Raw genomic sequence first — 18,494 nt, 5'->3', positions numbered from 1 at the left:
AGAGGACATCACTACAAGTTCTACAAACATAAGAGGGATAATTACAGATTATTAAGAAAAACTTTGTCAATAAATTCAATAACTTAGATGACATGGAAAAATTCCTAGAGACACAAATGATCAAATATGACACAAGAATAAAAATTCTGAATATCCCTGCATCTACTAGGAAAACTGAATTTAATAATTAATCACCTACCCACAAAAAACTCCAGGCCCAAATATTTCACTGGTAAGTTCCACCAAACATTTAAGGAAGGAATAATACTAATTCTACATAAACATTTTCAGAAAAGAGAGAAGGAAGAATGACTTCCTAATTCTGTAAGGCCAGTATTACTGATACACAACCAGTCAAAAACAAAACAACAGATAAATGTTAGACAAATATTTCTCATGAACTTAACATGCAAAAAATCATTAACTATTAGCAAATCAAATCCAACAATACATAGAAAGGATAATCTATTATGACCAGGTGAAATTTATCCCAAGAAAGCAAAATTGATTTAATAGGGAAAAATGAATATAATTCACCAAATTAAGAAGATAAAGGAGAAAAATCACATTCTCATGCCAATATATTCAGAAAAACCAACTGCCAAATTCAACATCCATCCATCACTAAAACTCTCAGCAAACTAGGAATTGGAAAGAAAGAAAACTTCCTCAACCTAATAAAGGGCATTTATTAAAATAATAATGATAATAATTATAATCAGTGATTAAAGACTGAATAATTTCCCTAAGACTAGAAGTAAGGTAAGGACATGGGCACTCACTAGTTATGTTCACATTAATTAATACTACACATAATATGAGTAAATCTGAGAATCATCATGCTGAGTGAAAGAAGGCTAACAATTCAAAACAACTCCCTTTCTGTAAAGTGGGTAAATGACTTCAAAAGGCACCACATAAAAGAAAAGAAGACAGAAACTGGCCAATGGCCAATAAATGCATTAAAAGATCTTCAATTTCACTGGCCATCAGAAAAATACAAATTAAAATCACAATGAAATATCACTACCCACCCACCTGTACAGCTAAAATTTTTTAAATAACAAAATGCTGTTGAGGGTATGAGACAAAAGGAATACCCACACACTGGTGTTAAAGTAAGTGAGCATAACCATTTAATGGCGAGAACCACTTTGTATTACCTTCCAAAATGGAACATAAGCAATATCCTACGACAGCAATTCTACTCTTAGGTATATACTCAATAGACATGCATGTAGATGTGACCCAAGAAAAACCACCCAAGTATATGTCAACATGCAAAAGTTAAAGGAAGTTGTGGAAGAATCATACAAAAGAACAACATTCAACAGCCACAACAACAAACTGACATACACATGGATGTATCTCAAAAACATCAGGTTGAATAAAAGATATCAAACACAAGGTTACTTGCTGTATGACGTCATGTGTATGAAACCCTAGAACAGGAAAAACTAATTTACAATGAGATCAGTAGTTGCCCAATGCAGATGATAGAATAAATCACCCATGCGCACAGGTGATTTTTGAGAAGTGATACAAATGTTTTCTATTCTTATTGTGGTAGTGCTCACATAGGTATTCATACTTGTCAAAATTCATCAACATATATATTTAGCATCAGTCTATTTTATTATGTAAGTTAGTTATGAACTTACACATATAAGTATATTGTTTATATATAAAATACTAGACTATGTTGAGCATATGAAATACAATAGAAGAATGGATATCATGGTATAGCCGTACAATGAATTATTATACAGCAATGAAAATAGTCTGCAACTGTATGTATCAACATAGAGAAGTTTCAAAGTTAAGCAAAATGAGCTTAGTAAGAAGAGTTACTATATGATTGTATCTTTAAGTCCACAAGACAGTCAAAACTGTCATATTGTTTGGGATATACATAAGAGGTAAAATATTGTTTTAAAGTATGAGGGTAATAATCATTATTTAAAGTCAGGATAGAAGCTGTCTGTGACAGGAGAGGGCACACAAGTTTATCAAAGTGTTGCAAAATAATTCATCCTTTATTTGTTCATTATCTCCAGATTCTTGACACCGTGATATGGCTATAATCATTTCCTCAAATTTGTTATGTCACTGACACAAATATTTAGTAATAATTTGAACCCCTGAGTAGAGCAGCACTCAAATTTTCTACATCTTTGATAACTTCTGCTAATAATAAATACTGCCAATTCTTATTGAGCACTTACTATATGTCAGACCCAGGTCTCAAAATTTTATAAATACACACACACACTCACAATGTGTATGTGTGTGCATTTAGTCACAAATACCTAAAGAAGTAAGAGCTATCATTATCTGCACTTTTTAAGAAGAAAATTGGCAAACAGAGCAGTTACTTTCCAAAAGTCACCCAGCTCTAACTAACCTGAGATTCAAACTCAGGCAGCGTAGCTCCATAAGACCTATTCAAAACCATCATGCTTAATAAAAAACTTAACTTTGCTTTTATTTCCAATATTCTGGGAGGTGGGTCATGGAGGATCCTGCTGTGATTTATGTCGGAGAGTGTTTTGCCTATGTTTTCCTCTAGGAGTTTTATAGTTTCTGGTCTTACGTTTAATCTTTAATCCATTTTGAGTTTATTTTTGTGTATGGTGTTAGGAAGTGTTCTAGTTTCATTCTTTTACAAGTGGTTGACCAGTTTTCCCAGCACCACTTATTAAAGAGATTGTCTTTTCTCCATTGTATATTCTTGCCTCCTTTGTCGAAGATAAGGTGTCCATAGGTGCGTGGGTTTATCTCTGGGCTTTCTATTTTGTTCCATTGATCTATATTTCTATCTTTGTGCCAGTACCATACTGTCTTGATGACTGTGGCTTTGTAGTAGAGCCTGAAGTCAGGCAGGTTGATTCCTCCAGTTCCATTCTTCTTCCTCAAGATTGCTTTGGCTATTCGAGGTTTCTTATATTTCCATACAAATTGTGAGATGATTTGTTCTAGTTCTGTGAAAAATACCATTGGTAGCTTGATAGGGATTGCATTGAACCTATAGATTGTTTTGGGTAGTATACTCATTTTCACTATATTAATTCTTCCAATCCATGAACACGGTATATTTCTGCCATATGATCCAGCAATCCCACTGCTGGGCATACACACCGAAGAAACCAGAATCGAAAGAGACGCGTGTACCCCAATGTTCATCGCAGCACTGTTTACAATAGCCAGGACATGGAAGCAACCTAGATGTCCATCAGCAGACGAATGGATAAGGAAGCTGTGGTACATATACACAATGGAATATTACTCAGCCATTAAAAAAAATACATTTGAATCAGTTCTACTGAGATGGATGAAACTGGAGCCCATTATACAGAGTGAAGTAAGCCAGAAAGAAAAACAACAATACAGTATACTAATGCATATATATGGAATTTGAAAGATGGTAACGATAACCCTATATGCGAGACAGAATAAGAGACACAGATGCATAGAACAATTTTATGGACTCTGAGGGAGAAGGTGAGGGTGGGACGTTCTGGGAGAATAGCACTGAAACATGTATATTATCATATGTGAAACAGAACACCATTCCATGTTCGATGCATGAGACAAGGGCTCAGGGCCGGGGCAATGGGATGACCTAGAGGGATGGGATGGGGAGGGAGGTGGGTGGGGGGTCCAGGAAGGGGAACACATGTAAACTCATGGCTGATTCATGTCAATGTATGGCAAAAACTATTACAATATTGTAAAGTAATTAGCCCCCAACTAAAATAAATAAATTTATTAAAAAAAAAAAAAAAAACTTAACTTTAACTTACTGGGAAAAAAAACATGCAAACTAATAAAAAAAAGATTTTGAACTCTTTTAAGTACATCAATTAGCGGTATTTTAAAGCATATTTTGTTGGCTATTTATAAAGAAAAAAAGTATGCAATGATTTTTATTGATTTTGCAATTCAATATCCACCTGCAAACAATTACCAAATCGATCAACCAAGTTCATTTGATCTACTGAAGATGAAAATTAGCACAACACAGAAAACAAGCCGTTTTTAAAACTGATTATAGATAAATGAAAATATAAATGGATAAACTATCTCAAGCTATTTTATATTCTAATATCTATTATGCCCAAAGAATTTTGTTAGGGGTTTATGTATCTACATCTCATATTTCATCCCCTTAATAAACCGATAAGGTAGAACTTGGTGTCCTAATCCTACCAATAAGGAAAGGAGATTCTCTGGCCCAAGTGGCACAGCTAATAGGAGGCAAAAACCAGCATTCAAGGTGAATTCCATCCTGAGTGCAAGGCCCATGCTCTTTCCTTTCTGCTCTATTATTCTCCCATCAATTTTCCTAGAAATTGCAGATTGCTATTAAATTTCAAATATAAAGCATGGTTGATTTGCAAAAATTAAAAACCCATTAAGAAAAGCAGTAGTTATCATCCTGTTTTGTTATTATGCTTTGATGATCTTGGTCAAGTTATTCAACAAGCCTGAGTCCAATTTTCTCATTTACTAAAGGGGAATAAAAACAAAATAATAGTCAGCCACTTTTTCCACTGTTTCCCCATCTATCTGCCGTGAAGTGATGGGACTGGATGCCATGATCTTAGTTTTCTGAATGTTGAGCTCTAAGCTAACTTATTCAATCTCCTCTTTCACTTTCATCAAGAGGCTCTTTAGTTCCTCTTCACTTTCTGCCATAAGGGTGGTGTCATCTGCATATCTGAGGTTACTGATATTTCTCCCGGCAATCTTGATTCCAGCTTGTGCTTCTTCCAGCCCAGCCTTTCTCATGATGTACTCTGCATATAAGTTAAATAAGCAGGGTGACAATATACAGCCTTGACGTACTCCTTTTCCTATTTGGAACCAGTCTGTTGCTTCCTGACCTACATACAGGTTTCTCAAGAGGCAGGTCAGGTGGTCTGGTATTCCCATCTCTTTCAGAATTTTCCACAGTTTATTGTGATCCACACAGCCAAAGGCTTTGGCATAGTCAATAAAGCAGAAATAGATGTTTTTCTGGTACTCTCTTGCTTTTTCGATGATCCATCGGATCTTGGCAATTTTATCTCTGGTTCCTCTGCCTTTTCTAAAATCAGCTTGAACATCTGGAAGTTCATGGTTCACATATTGTTGGAGCCTGACTTGGAGAATTTTAAGCATTACTTTACTAGCATGTGAGATGAGTGCGATTGTGCGGTAGTTTGAGCATTCTCTGGCATTGCCTTTCTTTGGGATTGGAATGAAACTGACCTTTTCCAGTCCTGTGGCCACTGCTGAGTTTTCCATATTTGCTGGCATATTGAGTGCAGCACTTTCACAGCATCATCTTTCAGGATTTGAAATAGCTCAACTGGAATTCCATCACCTCCACTAGCTTTGTTCGTAGTGATGCTTCCTAAGGCCCACTTGACTTCACATTCCAGGATGTCTGGTTCTAGGTGAGTGACCACACCATCGTGGTTGTCTGGGTCATGAAGAACTTCTTTGTACAATTCTTCTGTGCATTCTTACCACCTCTTCTTAATATCTCCTGCTTCTGTTAGGTCCCTACCATTTCTGTCCTTTATTGAGCCCATCTTTGCATGAAATGTTCCCTTGGTATCTCTAATTTTCTTCAAGAGACCTTTAGTCTTTCCCATTCTATTGTTTTCCTCTATTTCTTTGCATTGATCGCTGAGCAAGGCTTTCTTATCTCTCCTTGCTATTCTTTGGAACTCTGCATTCAAATGGGTATATCTTTCCTTTTCTCCTTTGCTTTTTGCTTCCCATCTTTTCACAGCTATTTGTAAGGCCTCCTCAGACAGCCATTTTGCTTTTTTGCATTTCTTTTTCTTGGGGATGGTCTGGATTCCCGTCTCCTGTACAATGTCACGAACCTCCATCCATAGTTCATCAGACATTTGGCATAGTTCATCAGTAGCAGAATAAATTGTATTTTTTTTTCATTTTGTAAAATACTATACAGCAGATACTGTATAAAATACATGCATGGATGTGAACAATCTTAAAAATAACATTATGTGAACCAAGTTGCAAAAAAATAACTGACTATCAAAGTGAATCTTCAACTCCTACAGATGTTATTTGTTCTTATATTTTTAAATCACTAAAATTGCCAAGAAAAGCAGTGGCATAAATGCTAATTAATGTTAAAGATCTCTCTCTATAATCTACACTTACCCATTATGTGGGCATGACACCCATGCCAAAAAAAAAATAATCAATTACACACCCCAAATGGACCATGTCACTATACAGAATGTTTGTTTTAATAAAATACAATTCTTACAATTTATAACAGACTAACTACAACCAACTAACTATAGGTCATTACACAATTGAACTCAAAAGAAAAACACGAATCATTAGGCAGCAGGGGAAAGCCGTTTTGAGATTACATAATGTCTAACTAAATCACACAAATCTGAACTCAGAGAACATGAGGGTGCGTTAACTACAGCTCAGATGAAGAATATGAAATGTATAATGAACAAATAATTGAGTCTCAATTTACAAAACTCCAAAAAAGTCCTTAAGATAAGAATAAAAAATTACAGGATTACAACACAAAAGCCTATATCATTATTGTAAAACATTTTTCATCAACTGGCAGAAGGTGTAGTTCAAAAAATTTTTTTCACACAAAGCAGGGCTTTTAAAATTACGAATAAAGAGTATAAATGTAATGTCTCTTCACTTGTAGAAAGTATCACACAGATAGATACCTTTATACTCTAATAGTAAATCAAGGGATTACCTATTAATTTTGATTATCTAGAAAAATGGTACTGATGATCCTATTTGCAGGGCAACAATAGAGATGCAGAGAGAACAGACTTACGGACACAGTGGGGGAGGGAGAATGTGGGATGAATGGACAGAGTAGTACATGTGCATTACCATATGTAAAACAGATGGCCAGTGGGAATTTGCTGTATGACTCAGGGAGTTCAACCCAATGCTCTGTGACAACCTAGAGGGGTGGAATGGCGTGGGAGGGAAGTTCAAGAAGAAGGGGACATATGTATACCTATTGCTGATTCATGTTGCTGTATGGCAGAAACCAATACAACATTGTAAAGCAATTGTCCTCTGATTAAAAATAGGTTTTAAAAAGTTTGATCCATTGTTATTGATAGACATTCAAGAAAATTTTGCAAATATTGAAATAATCAACTCATTTTCATAGAATTTGTAAAAAGCCATTTTAAAGGAAAATAATCTGAATTTTACAATGCTAAGCATTTTTTTTTTTGCTATTTACATGAAATATAAAGGTTTTCTTGAACATGAGGATGGGATGAATTTCAGTATTTTCTAATTCAATGTAGCAAACAGTTGCTTATTTGTATGTTTTTGTTCACATTTCACTATTAAAAGTCTGAAATAGCAGATCCATTTTTAATGTCTATATCATGTCTATGTACATCCAGAGAAAAATATCTACGATTTTTACTTTTAATAAAAAGTTCACAGAAGGCTGGTGACTTCAAGTTTAGAACTCATACTTTTGAAAAATTCCCTTAAACAGTTAACACAGGTCCTTCAAAATTATGTTACAAAAGATGTACTCCAACCACAGTGCAACCTTGCGTAACACCCTCCTCACCTTTACCTCTGCTTCTTTACTGTTCCTTCCCCAAAATATTCAAAGGCATGACACCTAAAAGACAAGGCTTTGTGACTTGTGCCAAGGATAAAATAGTTGCATGAAATATGTATGAAAATCATTAAACTAGGGAGGAGGATAAGAAAGGTACCTCTTTTGTAGCAAAAGATACCTGAATCCTTCCCGCTTTGAGTACTAAGGAGGATTGTCCTGGAATGATCATTAAGACTCACAAGACACACCTATGACTCACAGGGAAGGGCAGCTGGTGGGACTCGCTTTCTACTTAGAGACCTCTATGGGAGACCTACAGAGGTGAGCTGACAAGGAAGGAACTGGCTTTTCAAGGCTAGTTCTGACCTAGCCCCCAACAGACAGGACTTGCAAAGAGATCCTGAGGTGTCCAGCATAGTCCCACCCAACCCAGCCTTCCCAAGAGGATCAGACAGGAATTCAAGGAAGGAGCCCAAGGCAAGGACAAAGAGAACCCATCAATTGCATCAGATAACTTGGCAAGGAGTAGAGGTTGGGGGTTCAGGTCCAGGAAGATAGAAACAAAGCACCTCACATCAGGAATACATAGCCAGAATCATGTTCCTTTCAACAATTATACAAAATGTTTAGTGAGTAAAGAAATTAGGTTAAAATCGCTGGCCACAAAGAAATATATTCTATGGTACATCAAAGAATATACTAAATATCATTTAGATGTTATTTGACTAGAGAGAATCTTGGATTATATAATCTACAGTTTCATTTATAACACTGTAGAATCTGGCAATTAATATTTGCAATTCAGGCAAGGACCACGAAGAAAAACACTGACGTCTGAAAATAATTTATTTTCTCGTTTTATCATTTGATCACCAGAAATGCATAGATACCATTTACTGTCATAATCAGCTCCTGCTAAGCTACTTACTAATTGTAACATTATTTCAATTCTCAAAGACTCAAGAATCACAATGTGAATAACTAGCCTTTTATATGATACAAAGCCTACATTTAGAACTAAATGAACATCAAAAGATTCTCAAAAATGTATACAAATAACACAACTTAAGTAAAACCTGAGCCAAACATTTCTTATCTGAAGTTATCCTTGTGGCTCCCAAAAGGATTCCATTCCTACAGACACAGCAGATCCCTCTCATTTACTTTAAGTGTCAAAAATTAGCAAAATATGCTAAAGCTATAATGGTATACAAAAACTGGTGACTTTCTACATTCTTAAGAAATACTCCGTTCTTATATACGCCATCAACACTTTTAAGAACATTTACTAAATGAGTGGTTAAAAAAGTGTGCTATAGAATCAAATGAACTGGAATGAAATCTCAGTTCATGGCCAATGTAATCCTAGAAAAGTCAACCTAAGGCTCAGTTACCTCATAAGAAAATGGGTGACTAATACCTATTTCAAGGGCCAGTGTGAGAATTAGTTTATAATTTTATGGAAAATTACAAACCAAACCAGATTCCAGGTGTTCAATAAATGACACTGCCAACTGATTTCCCAGTTAATACTCAATACTGCCACTGGCACCAGGGATGCCAAGAAAAGACAAAGTAATTAGGGCCTCTGCCCTCAAGGAGTTTACACTCTACTGGAAGATACTTAACATGGTCTTGTAAACTGCCATGTTTTCTCTTGCACATACTAAATTTCCATATTTTCTCTTGTAAGTACAACCAAGATCCAGCACCAGGGTCAGAGTGGCTACACGGGGATACAAGCAGGGGAAGGAGAATCTTGCAGAAATACGCAGCCTAGACCCTGCACAGGAATCTGTAATTGCATTTGGTGCCACAGCAGTAAGGGTTGAACTTAACCTCATGATTCCTAGCAGAGACAAGTGTTAGATTTTAGTGAAAAGGAAAAAAAAAAAAAATCTCACCACAGCCCTGGAGGAAACCACATCTTAGGTGCAATTTTGAGAAACGGTTGAAGATAGTCTCTGCTATAAGTCAGCTCCTCTCTGACTCTACAGTTACCCCAGGGTACCACAGACCCAACAAGTCGTTAGGACCCCTCTTTAGAGTTCTAGTCTCCAGCTCATTTGGTCTCATACTGTAATGCTACTACTATTTACATGTCTTATGCACTACACTTCAAGCCCCCTTATCCCTCTCTACTTCCTCCGCTCCTAGTACTGTGACCAGTATCAAGTAGGTGCTCACTAGATGTGTGTTGAATGATTCACTGGTGCCAGCCATTGTGTCAGGCAGTAGCGATACAATCATAGAACATTGGCCCCTACCAAAAAACATACAACCTAGTGTCTCCTAGGGGAGACAGAGTCAGCAATTCAAATACAAGTGCACTCATGGAAGAATGTAATACTAGATATGGTGGAAGGTTCCAAATACTAGATATAGGATGGAATATCCAGGTTAAATTAGTGGAAGGGAACTCTGCCAATTAAATAGGAGAAAGTTAGAGAGTCCCAGGCAGTTACAAGTTGAAAACAGACTCTGGTTAGTGGTATACAAGAGAAATGACATGATGAAAAGGTTTTAGAGGAAAGAAAAGGTCAGTTGAACAGGTAAACTAAAATGCCAAATTTAAAAAGAATACAGAAAAGAAAATTGTTAGAACTAACCACATTCCCCCAAACTGAATACACACAGCCTATCATAGAAATTCCTACCTCCCTGAAATTCCCTTCATTGATCCTGGAATCTCCGGTACTGGGCGATGTCTTAGCAGAAAAGATCGAGATGGTCTTGAAACCAACTTACTACGACTTCTCATAGGTGTTAGGACTGGTGATGATGGCACATACAAATCATTTACAACCATTTCTCCTTGAAACTGAAAGAATGGGGATGGTGGTGAGCTTTCTAATAAAATGTTAGTTCCAGTTCCAGAATTTGCTTCTGATACTGAACAGTCATGGGAGGAAAGGAATTCAAGGTCTGCATTATGAAGCTTGCCTACATTTTCTGAAATCAAATCAACTTTTTCTGTTTGTTCTTCTTCAGTTGTACAGCCCACAGATTTCTCTGTTATCAAAGATTCTACTTCGGTAATTTCACTACCAAGTAAAGAATCTTGAAAAGAACCCGAATTCAAGTGTGGTTCATCTTCTGGAATGGGAAAGTTGTGTGTAGGAAGAGTCAGCTTATCATCTGATTTAAGAGACTGGCAATTTTCCACACAGATCTCATTTTCTCCAACATTTTTTGTAACAGCCTCCAATGGTATCGAAGTAGTTATCTGAACACTGTGTGAATCTGAAAATTCTAAGCAGGTATTCGGAGCAGAAGATGGAGCCTGGTGATCCTTTGAAGTCTCATCATTCTTCTTTGTTTTGTGAATATTTGCATATATTGGGATATCTTGCATTTTTGATAGGATTATCTGTAACTGTTTAAGTATCCTCCTCCGGTGTCCTGTAGGTGATATTCCAACTTTGAGAAGTACACTGTCATTTATTTCTGCACAGTCCCTCACATTATTAAAACCAAATTCGCGGAAGTTTAAGAGATACTGCTCCAAATTAATGCTCATTAGGAAATCTTTGATATCAACATTCACTTCACTGGCTGAGGACATAATGGTGGCTTCATCACTAGGCAAAGTTTTAAGAAGCAGTGCAATGCAATACACACACAGGAGGGTGCACTTCTGAAATGGGTTTTCTGACTTATCTCAAAAATGCTCTTTTTCTCCACAGTGAATGCTTTATGCGCTTAAGCCTAGGAGAAAAGAAGAAAAGAAAAACAACTTATTAGGACATTTTTGGCATTAAAACTAGTTTTACATTATAAACATTCTCTGAATAAACACAACAGAAATGAGGATCCCTACTTGTACTGGCTAAGTTTGGAAAATTTGCATGCCCTAGAAAGTCATTTCCTCGGTAGAGTGTGAAGGGATGGGACAGAAATGCTATAGTAGTACCAAATGCTGATTTTCAAAAAGGTAAAAAAAAAAAAAAAAAGATTCTTAAATGTAAATTAAACGTGTCCAAAAATTTTATTCACTAATTAATGAGGGAACCAGTAAGGTGGTAGGGCTAGTTCCAAGACCATTTGTTGAACAGGTTTATATAGTCCATCAGAAAATGTTTTTTTTTTAGTTCTAGAATAAGATGGGTAGGTTATATATACTAAAAAAAAAAAAAAAACAAAAACCGGTTAGTGACCTACAGGGCAATAAAACCATAACCTTTGGGGATATCTTTCCACTGGACAAAAATCCGTAAGCCAACAGGTAACTTCCTAGTTCAGGGTTCTAATCAAATAGTAAATAGGAGGTAGAACACAAGCATTAGAATATCCCTGGGGTGTGCCTGTTAAACAATACCCTCAACAAGACATCCTACGAGCATGAGCATGTTGTACATTCTTTTGATTTCCAAATTTTAGATAATTTTTCTTAACAGTACCTAATAGATATGAGCAACTCCGCCCTTTACTATACTTTCTTCAAAGACTCACTCCAAAAGCACAGTTAGAACATATTTCTCAGCTCAATGATTTTCGCTTCAAAATTGCAGCAGCATTATATGCACAATATTATATAAGACAAAACTAGATGAACAACTTTACATTAGATAACGGGAAGTAAGTTAATATGAAAGGAAAAGGAAAAAGTTTAAAGGTCACATTTTCCTTTATACACAGCAGATTCACATAAGTTCACTTTTCTCACAAACATTGTTCAATTCTTTAAAAAGTTGATTTTTCCAGCTGTTGTTTATATGGCTGCGTTGAGTTTGTAAAAGTGTATGGTATGTGCAAATTTCTATATATACACAGTGGAAACAGTAGCTGACTTTATTTTTCTGGGCTCCAAAATCACTGCAGATGGTAACTGCAGCCATGAAATTAAAAGACGCTTACTCCTTGGAAGGAAAGTTATGACCAACCTAGACAGCATATTGAAAAGCAGAGACATTACTTTGCCAAGAAAGGTCCGTCTAGTCAAGGCTATGGTTTTTACAGTGGTCATGTATGGATGTGAGAGTTGGACTATCAAGAAAGCTGAGCGCAGAAGAATTGATGCTTTTGAACTGTGGTGTTGGAGAAGACTCTTGAGAGTCCCTTGGACTGCAGGGAGATCCAACCAGTCCATCCTAAAGGAAATCAGTCCTTAATATTCATTGGAAAGACTGATGCTGAAGCTGAAACTCCAATACTTTGACCACCTGATGTGAAGAGCTGACTCACTGGAAAAGACCCTGATGCTGGGAAAGATTGAGGGGAGGAGGAGAAAGGGACAACAGAGGATGAGATGGTTGGATGGCATCACTGACTCAATGGACATGGGTTTGGGTGGACTCTGGGAGTTGGTGATGGACAGGGAGGCTTGGCATGCTGTGGTTAATGGGGTCGCAAAGAGTCGGATACAACTGAGCGACTGAACTGACTGACTGATGCATCAGGAAAAAAGAAAAAGTACAGAATATGTGTAACGACCATTGTTGTTGTTTAGTCGCTAAGTCATGTTTGATTCTTTGCGACTCCGTGGACTGTAGGGATTTTCCCAGTCATGAATACTGGAGGCTCCTCTGTGCATGGGATTTCCCCTTCTGGAGTGGTTTGCCTTTCCTTCTTCAGATCTTCCCAACCCAGGGATCAAACCCGCATCACCTGCTTGGCAGGTAGATTCTTTACCACTGATTCACCTGGGAAGTCAGCATAGTGACTATGCACTGAAGTAATAAAATGAGACACAGCGGAATCAGGTATATTCATTTGAGCAAGCAGAGATGCAGTGTTTCTGGAAAACAATACATCTCAAAGTAGCTCTTCAGAAGACACAACTCAAGAGTCTCCATGTGATATATGCCAACTGCCCATGAGATGTTGCCTCAACTATTCTAAAACTTTAGCCAACACTGACAAGTGAGTACACCAAAAAAAAAAAAAAAGGGAAAACATATACTATTGAGGCAGCACTTCAGAAACAAAGGAATAAAAGTTACAAACAAGAGAGGAAAGACCATATACAGCTATGGCTGATTCATGCTGATGTTTGACAGAAACTAACAATTCTATAAAGCAATTATCCTTCAACTAAAAAAAAAAATTAAATTAAATTAAAAAAAAGAGATGAAAGACAGGAAATGCCTGTGCCCAACAAGTATCCCTCTGTCACACTCAAAACATCAGGAAAAAAAGTAGAAAGTTAAACCTTAACACTATATATGAACCTAATTCTCAGATACATCATTCTTGTTCACATAATTATTTTTTTTAAATCCCATTATTTAGTTTTGTTTGCTCATTACAAAATGGAAATAATTATTACCAAAGTGGCAGCAACTTTTGACACTGGGCTCTAGAACTGTGAGAAAACATGAAGTCATATACTCCTCCACCTTCCTCACCACAGTTCAGACCTTCCTTACATCTCCTGCCTAAATCACTGCAATCATCTCAACAAACCCCTCAGCCCAGTCTCCATGTACCACTAAACCACTGGAAATTCAAATGTGGCCTGTCATTCCACATCCTGAACAGAACAGGCTAAGCTTCTTGGGGTGCCATACCACCCCAAGTCTGGTCTCAGTCTGAAAATAAAAAACAATAGTAGCTACTATTGATGTAAGTGGCAACAATGCTCCAGATACTGTACCTCAGATCTATTTCTACTGCTAGGGAGATATTTTCACATACTAACTTCAGGCTCAAGTTTAACCTGTCTCACTTCACTGACTTTAGCTCATTATTATTAATTATCATTTCCCCGAAGCAACAAACTGTTAAATAGCCCCATACCTTTTACATACGCTATAAGAGTTGGCAGATCTACACACTTTGCCAAATCCTCTGCACTATTTACAATTCTGAACAGGCAGATATTAACTCCTCTCTGAAGGCTTCCTATCAACCTCTTGAAATAGAATGAAAACTCCTTTCTCCACCTCCTATACTAGAATTCTAGAGATTTGTAAAGCACTTGAAACATGTTTAAGAGATGGGAGACAGACCGGTAGCGATGGTGGAAGTGGTTCGGAAGCCCATTTTGTTATTTTTTTAATGTGTGTGCATGTGTGAGCCTTTGCATTTTAATATATAAGTCTTTTCTGTCTCTTACACATAAAGTTCCTGAGTGGCTGACTCAAGCATGGATACACCAAATATTTTAACCAATACCACCTCGCTCTAGTATCATGGGCATGCTGAATGGGGTTAATGAACTAGATTCCTTTTTGTGACCTGGAAGAGGCTCTCTCCCACCGGCCCCACAAACTCTCTCTGCACTTTTGTGTAGGCCCCACCTCTCTGCACTTTCATGTAGACTCCATCCTCCAATCACTGTGCTTTTTACTGTCTGACTCTCCAAGGGTGTTCACAGACCCACTTCTTCAGAGGCTTCAAGCCCCCAAACATCATCAGCTGCAAATAGATGGGCACCCCTAACTACAAAAGTCTACCACGCAAACTCCTTAACACAACTTCAAAGCCCTCCATGTTTTGACCTCCACTTGGGCACCAGGCACACAGGCCATGTTCTAGGTTCCTGGCTCTCCTGCTATCAGTGAGTGGATCTGCTGTACAGCAACAACTGTATATAGGCCCAAGAATCTATGTTTGTGACACATGCCAAAGACGACTGAGATGCACGAAAAAATGTGGTTGGGTTTAAATTCCTCACACCTGAGCTGAAGTCCATCACTCCCCCCACCCCAGGAGATGGATGTCCTTCCTAAGACAGTACCCAGGAGTCTGCAGTCATATTCAATTTCCACTCTCCTCCACTTTCATAGGCACATATCTGTGTGTCTGTTTCCTTCTCCATAAAATGAAAATGTTCAAAGGTGCCTCAGCGCTAGTGAAGATTACATGAGACAATCCACTCCAAGTGTTAAAATAGTGCTTAATCCCCAGCAAGTGCTTAGCACATATTCACTTCCATCATTATAATTACATATTTTCATCACTAAGTCATTAACTTCCCACTGTTGAAATCTTTCCCATTCTTTGAAATGTAACTCAAATGCTATTTCTTTCATAAGGTCTCTACTGAGCAAGAAATAAACTCTCTTCACTGTATGACTATGGCATTTACTTCTCAGTGTTTAATCACATTCTGTTGACTCCATGTTAACCTACAGAAACGAGATAGTGCAGTGTGAAAGCCAGGATTTGGGAGCTGGGCAACCTTGGTCAAATTCCAGTATTAACCTCTCTGTGCCACAGTTTTCTCATCAGGAAAGGAGTGGTAAGAATACCTACTTCATAGGCTTTTGTAAAGCATCAAGAACACCAATGGCACATAGCAAACATTAAGTAAGTATCTGTCATCGTAATTATGTTTATTATCCCACAATAAACTAATAAATCTGCCAACAATAAATTAGCCCATAGAAGCTGCCCAATAAATGCAAAATTACTTGTTTGTAAACATAGTACATGATGTATATATACAGTACACATTTAGAGAATGCATAAATAGTTAGCATTACAGATGTGAATGTACATTTGCCTATGCTATCCTGACCCATTTCCAAGAGAAAGTAAAAGGAAAACAGAAGTAACATTTAGGAGTAGCTTCTATATGCCAAGCTTTCAGTATCACTTAATAACCATAATCTTATTATCATCCTGAGCTCTACCTTGGAGGTACTATGAATACCAACTGCTTCTCATCATCACTCCTGCTCACATCCTAGTCTAAGCCACTATCTTGTCTTTCTTAGACTGCTACAACAGCCTTCTGACTGAAAGCCCAGCTTCTATCCTGGCCTCCTGCCTTCACAAGCAGCATGTTCTCAATACAACAGCCAGAATGATTCATTTTATAACAAAAGTCACATCACATCACTCCTTGCAACTACCTAACTTCATCTTCCCTGGCTTTGCCTGGAGCCCCCATCACTCAATCATCACCAAGCTGGCTTCAGTCCTATTTCCACCACATGATTCCTACCTCTCACCCATCCATCTCTTTCAAATCTACTTCCCAATATATTCCCATGGCTCAGGGCTCACTCCTTCACTTGAGTAGGTCTATGCTCAAATGTGTGCTCCTTAGAGTGGCCTTTCCTAGTGCCCTTATGCATACAACCAGGCCCTGTGCCTCAGCATTCCTTAGTCTTGCTTTCTCTATCTCCATGGCATTTGTTACTATCTGACATCTGTAGACTTCTACCAGAGGATAGACATCTTGCCTATGGTTCACTGCTGCAGGCCTTAACTTTGAACACCATCAAGCACATAAAAGGTGCTCAATAAATGTTTGCTGAAAGACTCCCTCTCAACTTTGAGATGATTTAAGGTAACAAGTGGAAAGTACAAAGTTTTAAAATTCTATTTAGGTCACCAAGCTCCAAAGGAGCTCAAATACAGATTTCCCCAATCTATCTAACCACTACAAGTGATCTTAAAATCAAGAACCAAGGGGAGAGGAGGGCTGGTAGTAGGGTGGCTGGAAGCATTCCAACCCATCTAAAGGACTTTTAAAAATTCATCAAACATAATAAAATATCTAAGAATAAACTTAACCAAGAAGGTGAAAGACCTATACTCTGAAAACTGTAAAATACTGATGAAGGAAAATGAAGATGATAAAAAGAAATCCCATGTACATGGATTGAAAGAATTGATATTGCTAAAATGGTCATTCTACCCAAAGCAATATACAGATTTAATGCAATTCCTATCAAAATACCCATGACATCTTTCACAAAACTAAAACAAATAATCTTAAAGTTTACATGGAACCACAAAAGACTCCAATTTCCCAAAGCAATCTTCAGGAAATGAACAAAGCAAGAGGTATCACATTTACTGACTTCAGTCTATAGAACAGAGTTATAGTAATCAAAACAGCATGATACATAAAAACAGACACATAGGTCAATGGAATAAAATAGAGAGCCTAGAAATAAACTCACACACTTACGGCTAATCAATCTATGACAAAGAAGGCAAGAATATACAATACAGGAAAGACGGTCTCTTGTTTAATAAGTGCTGGAAAAACTGGACAGCCTCACAGAAATCAATGAAATTGGAGCATTTTGTCACACTATATACAAAAATAAATTCGAAATAAATTAAAGACCTCAATGTAAGACTGGAAACTATATAACTCTTGAAAAGAACACAGGCAGAACACTCTGTGACATAAATCATAGCAATATTTTTTTTTGGATCTGTCTCCTAAGGCAAAGGAATCAAAAGCAAATATAAACAAATGGACTTCATCAAACTTAAGCTTTTGCACAGCAAAGGAAACCATCCACAAAATGAAAACACAACCTGTTGAATGGGATAAAATATTTGCAAATGATATGACCAATATGGTTATAGCTCAAACATTCAATAGTAAACTCAATATCAAAAACACAAATAACTCAGTTAATGGTTATGGATCATACATTCAATATTAAACTCAGTATCAAAAAAACAAATAACTCAGTTAAAAAGTAGACAGAAGACTTAAATAGATATTTCACCAAAGACAATATATAGATGGCCAACAGGAACATAAAAAGATGCTCAATATTGCTAATCAGAGAAATGCAAATCAAAACCACAATGGGATATCACCTCACACCTGTCAGGATGACTATCATCAAAAAGAACCCAAATTACAAATGTTGGCAAAGATGTGTTAAAAGGAACTCTCATACACTGCTGGTGGGAATGTAAATTGGTGTATCCACTATGGAAAAACAGAACGGAGGCTTCTCAAAAAAATAAAACACAGAACTACCATAGAATTCAGCAATTCTACTCCTGGATATATATCCAAAAAACAAAACACCAATTTGCAAACATACATGCACCCCAATGTTCATGGCAGCATTATTTATAATAGTCAAATACAGAAGCAATCTTAGTGTCCATCAATAGATGGATAGACAAAGAAGACGTGATATATATACACATGAAGTACAAAGGAATGTTGCTCGGCTCT

The 18,494-nt window shown here is 37.1% G+C and overlaps 1 protein-coding gene across 7 annotated transcripts in view; it reads right to left on the bottom strand.

Moving 5' to 3' along the window:
• ARAP2 (ArfGAP with RhoGAP domain, ankyrin repeat and PH domain 2) overlaps positions 1–18,494 on the bottom strand; it is a 795,317-nt gene that overhangs the window by 158,091 nt on the left and 618,732 nt on the right. For 6 of the 7 annotated variants that reach the window (XM_081527801.1, XM_081528170.1, XM_081528081.1 and 3 more), the window contains one exon: positions 10,264–11,314. In XM_081527801.1, coding sequence (XP_081383927.1) covers positions 10,264–11,171 — 908 coding nt within the window. In that variant the 5' untranslated portion in view covers positions 11,172–11,314. Of the gene's footprint in view, positions 1–10,263; positions 11,343–18,494 lie in introns of all 7 variants that reach the window. The other variant, XM_081527881.1, reaches the window with a different exon arrangement.

The sequence above is a fragment of the Giraffa tippelskirchi genome, chromosome 1 (assembly GCF_054371585.1).
Source record: "Giraffa tippelskirchi isolate mGirTip1 chromosome 1, T2T-mGirTip1v1.2.pri, whole genome shotgun sequence".
NCBI lineage: Eukaryota > Metazoa > Chordata > Mammalia > Artiodactyla > Giraffidae > Giraffa > Giraffa tippelskirchi.
This window is presented reverse-complemented; position numbering and strand designations above follow the sequence as displayed.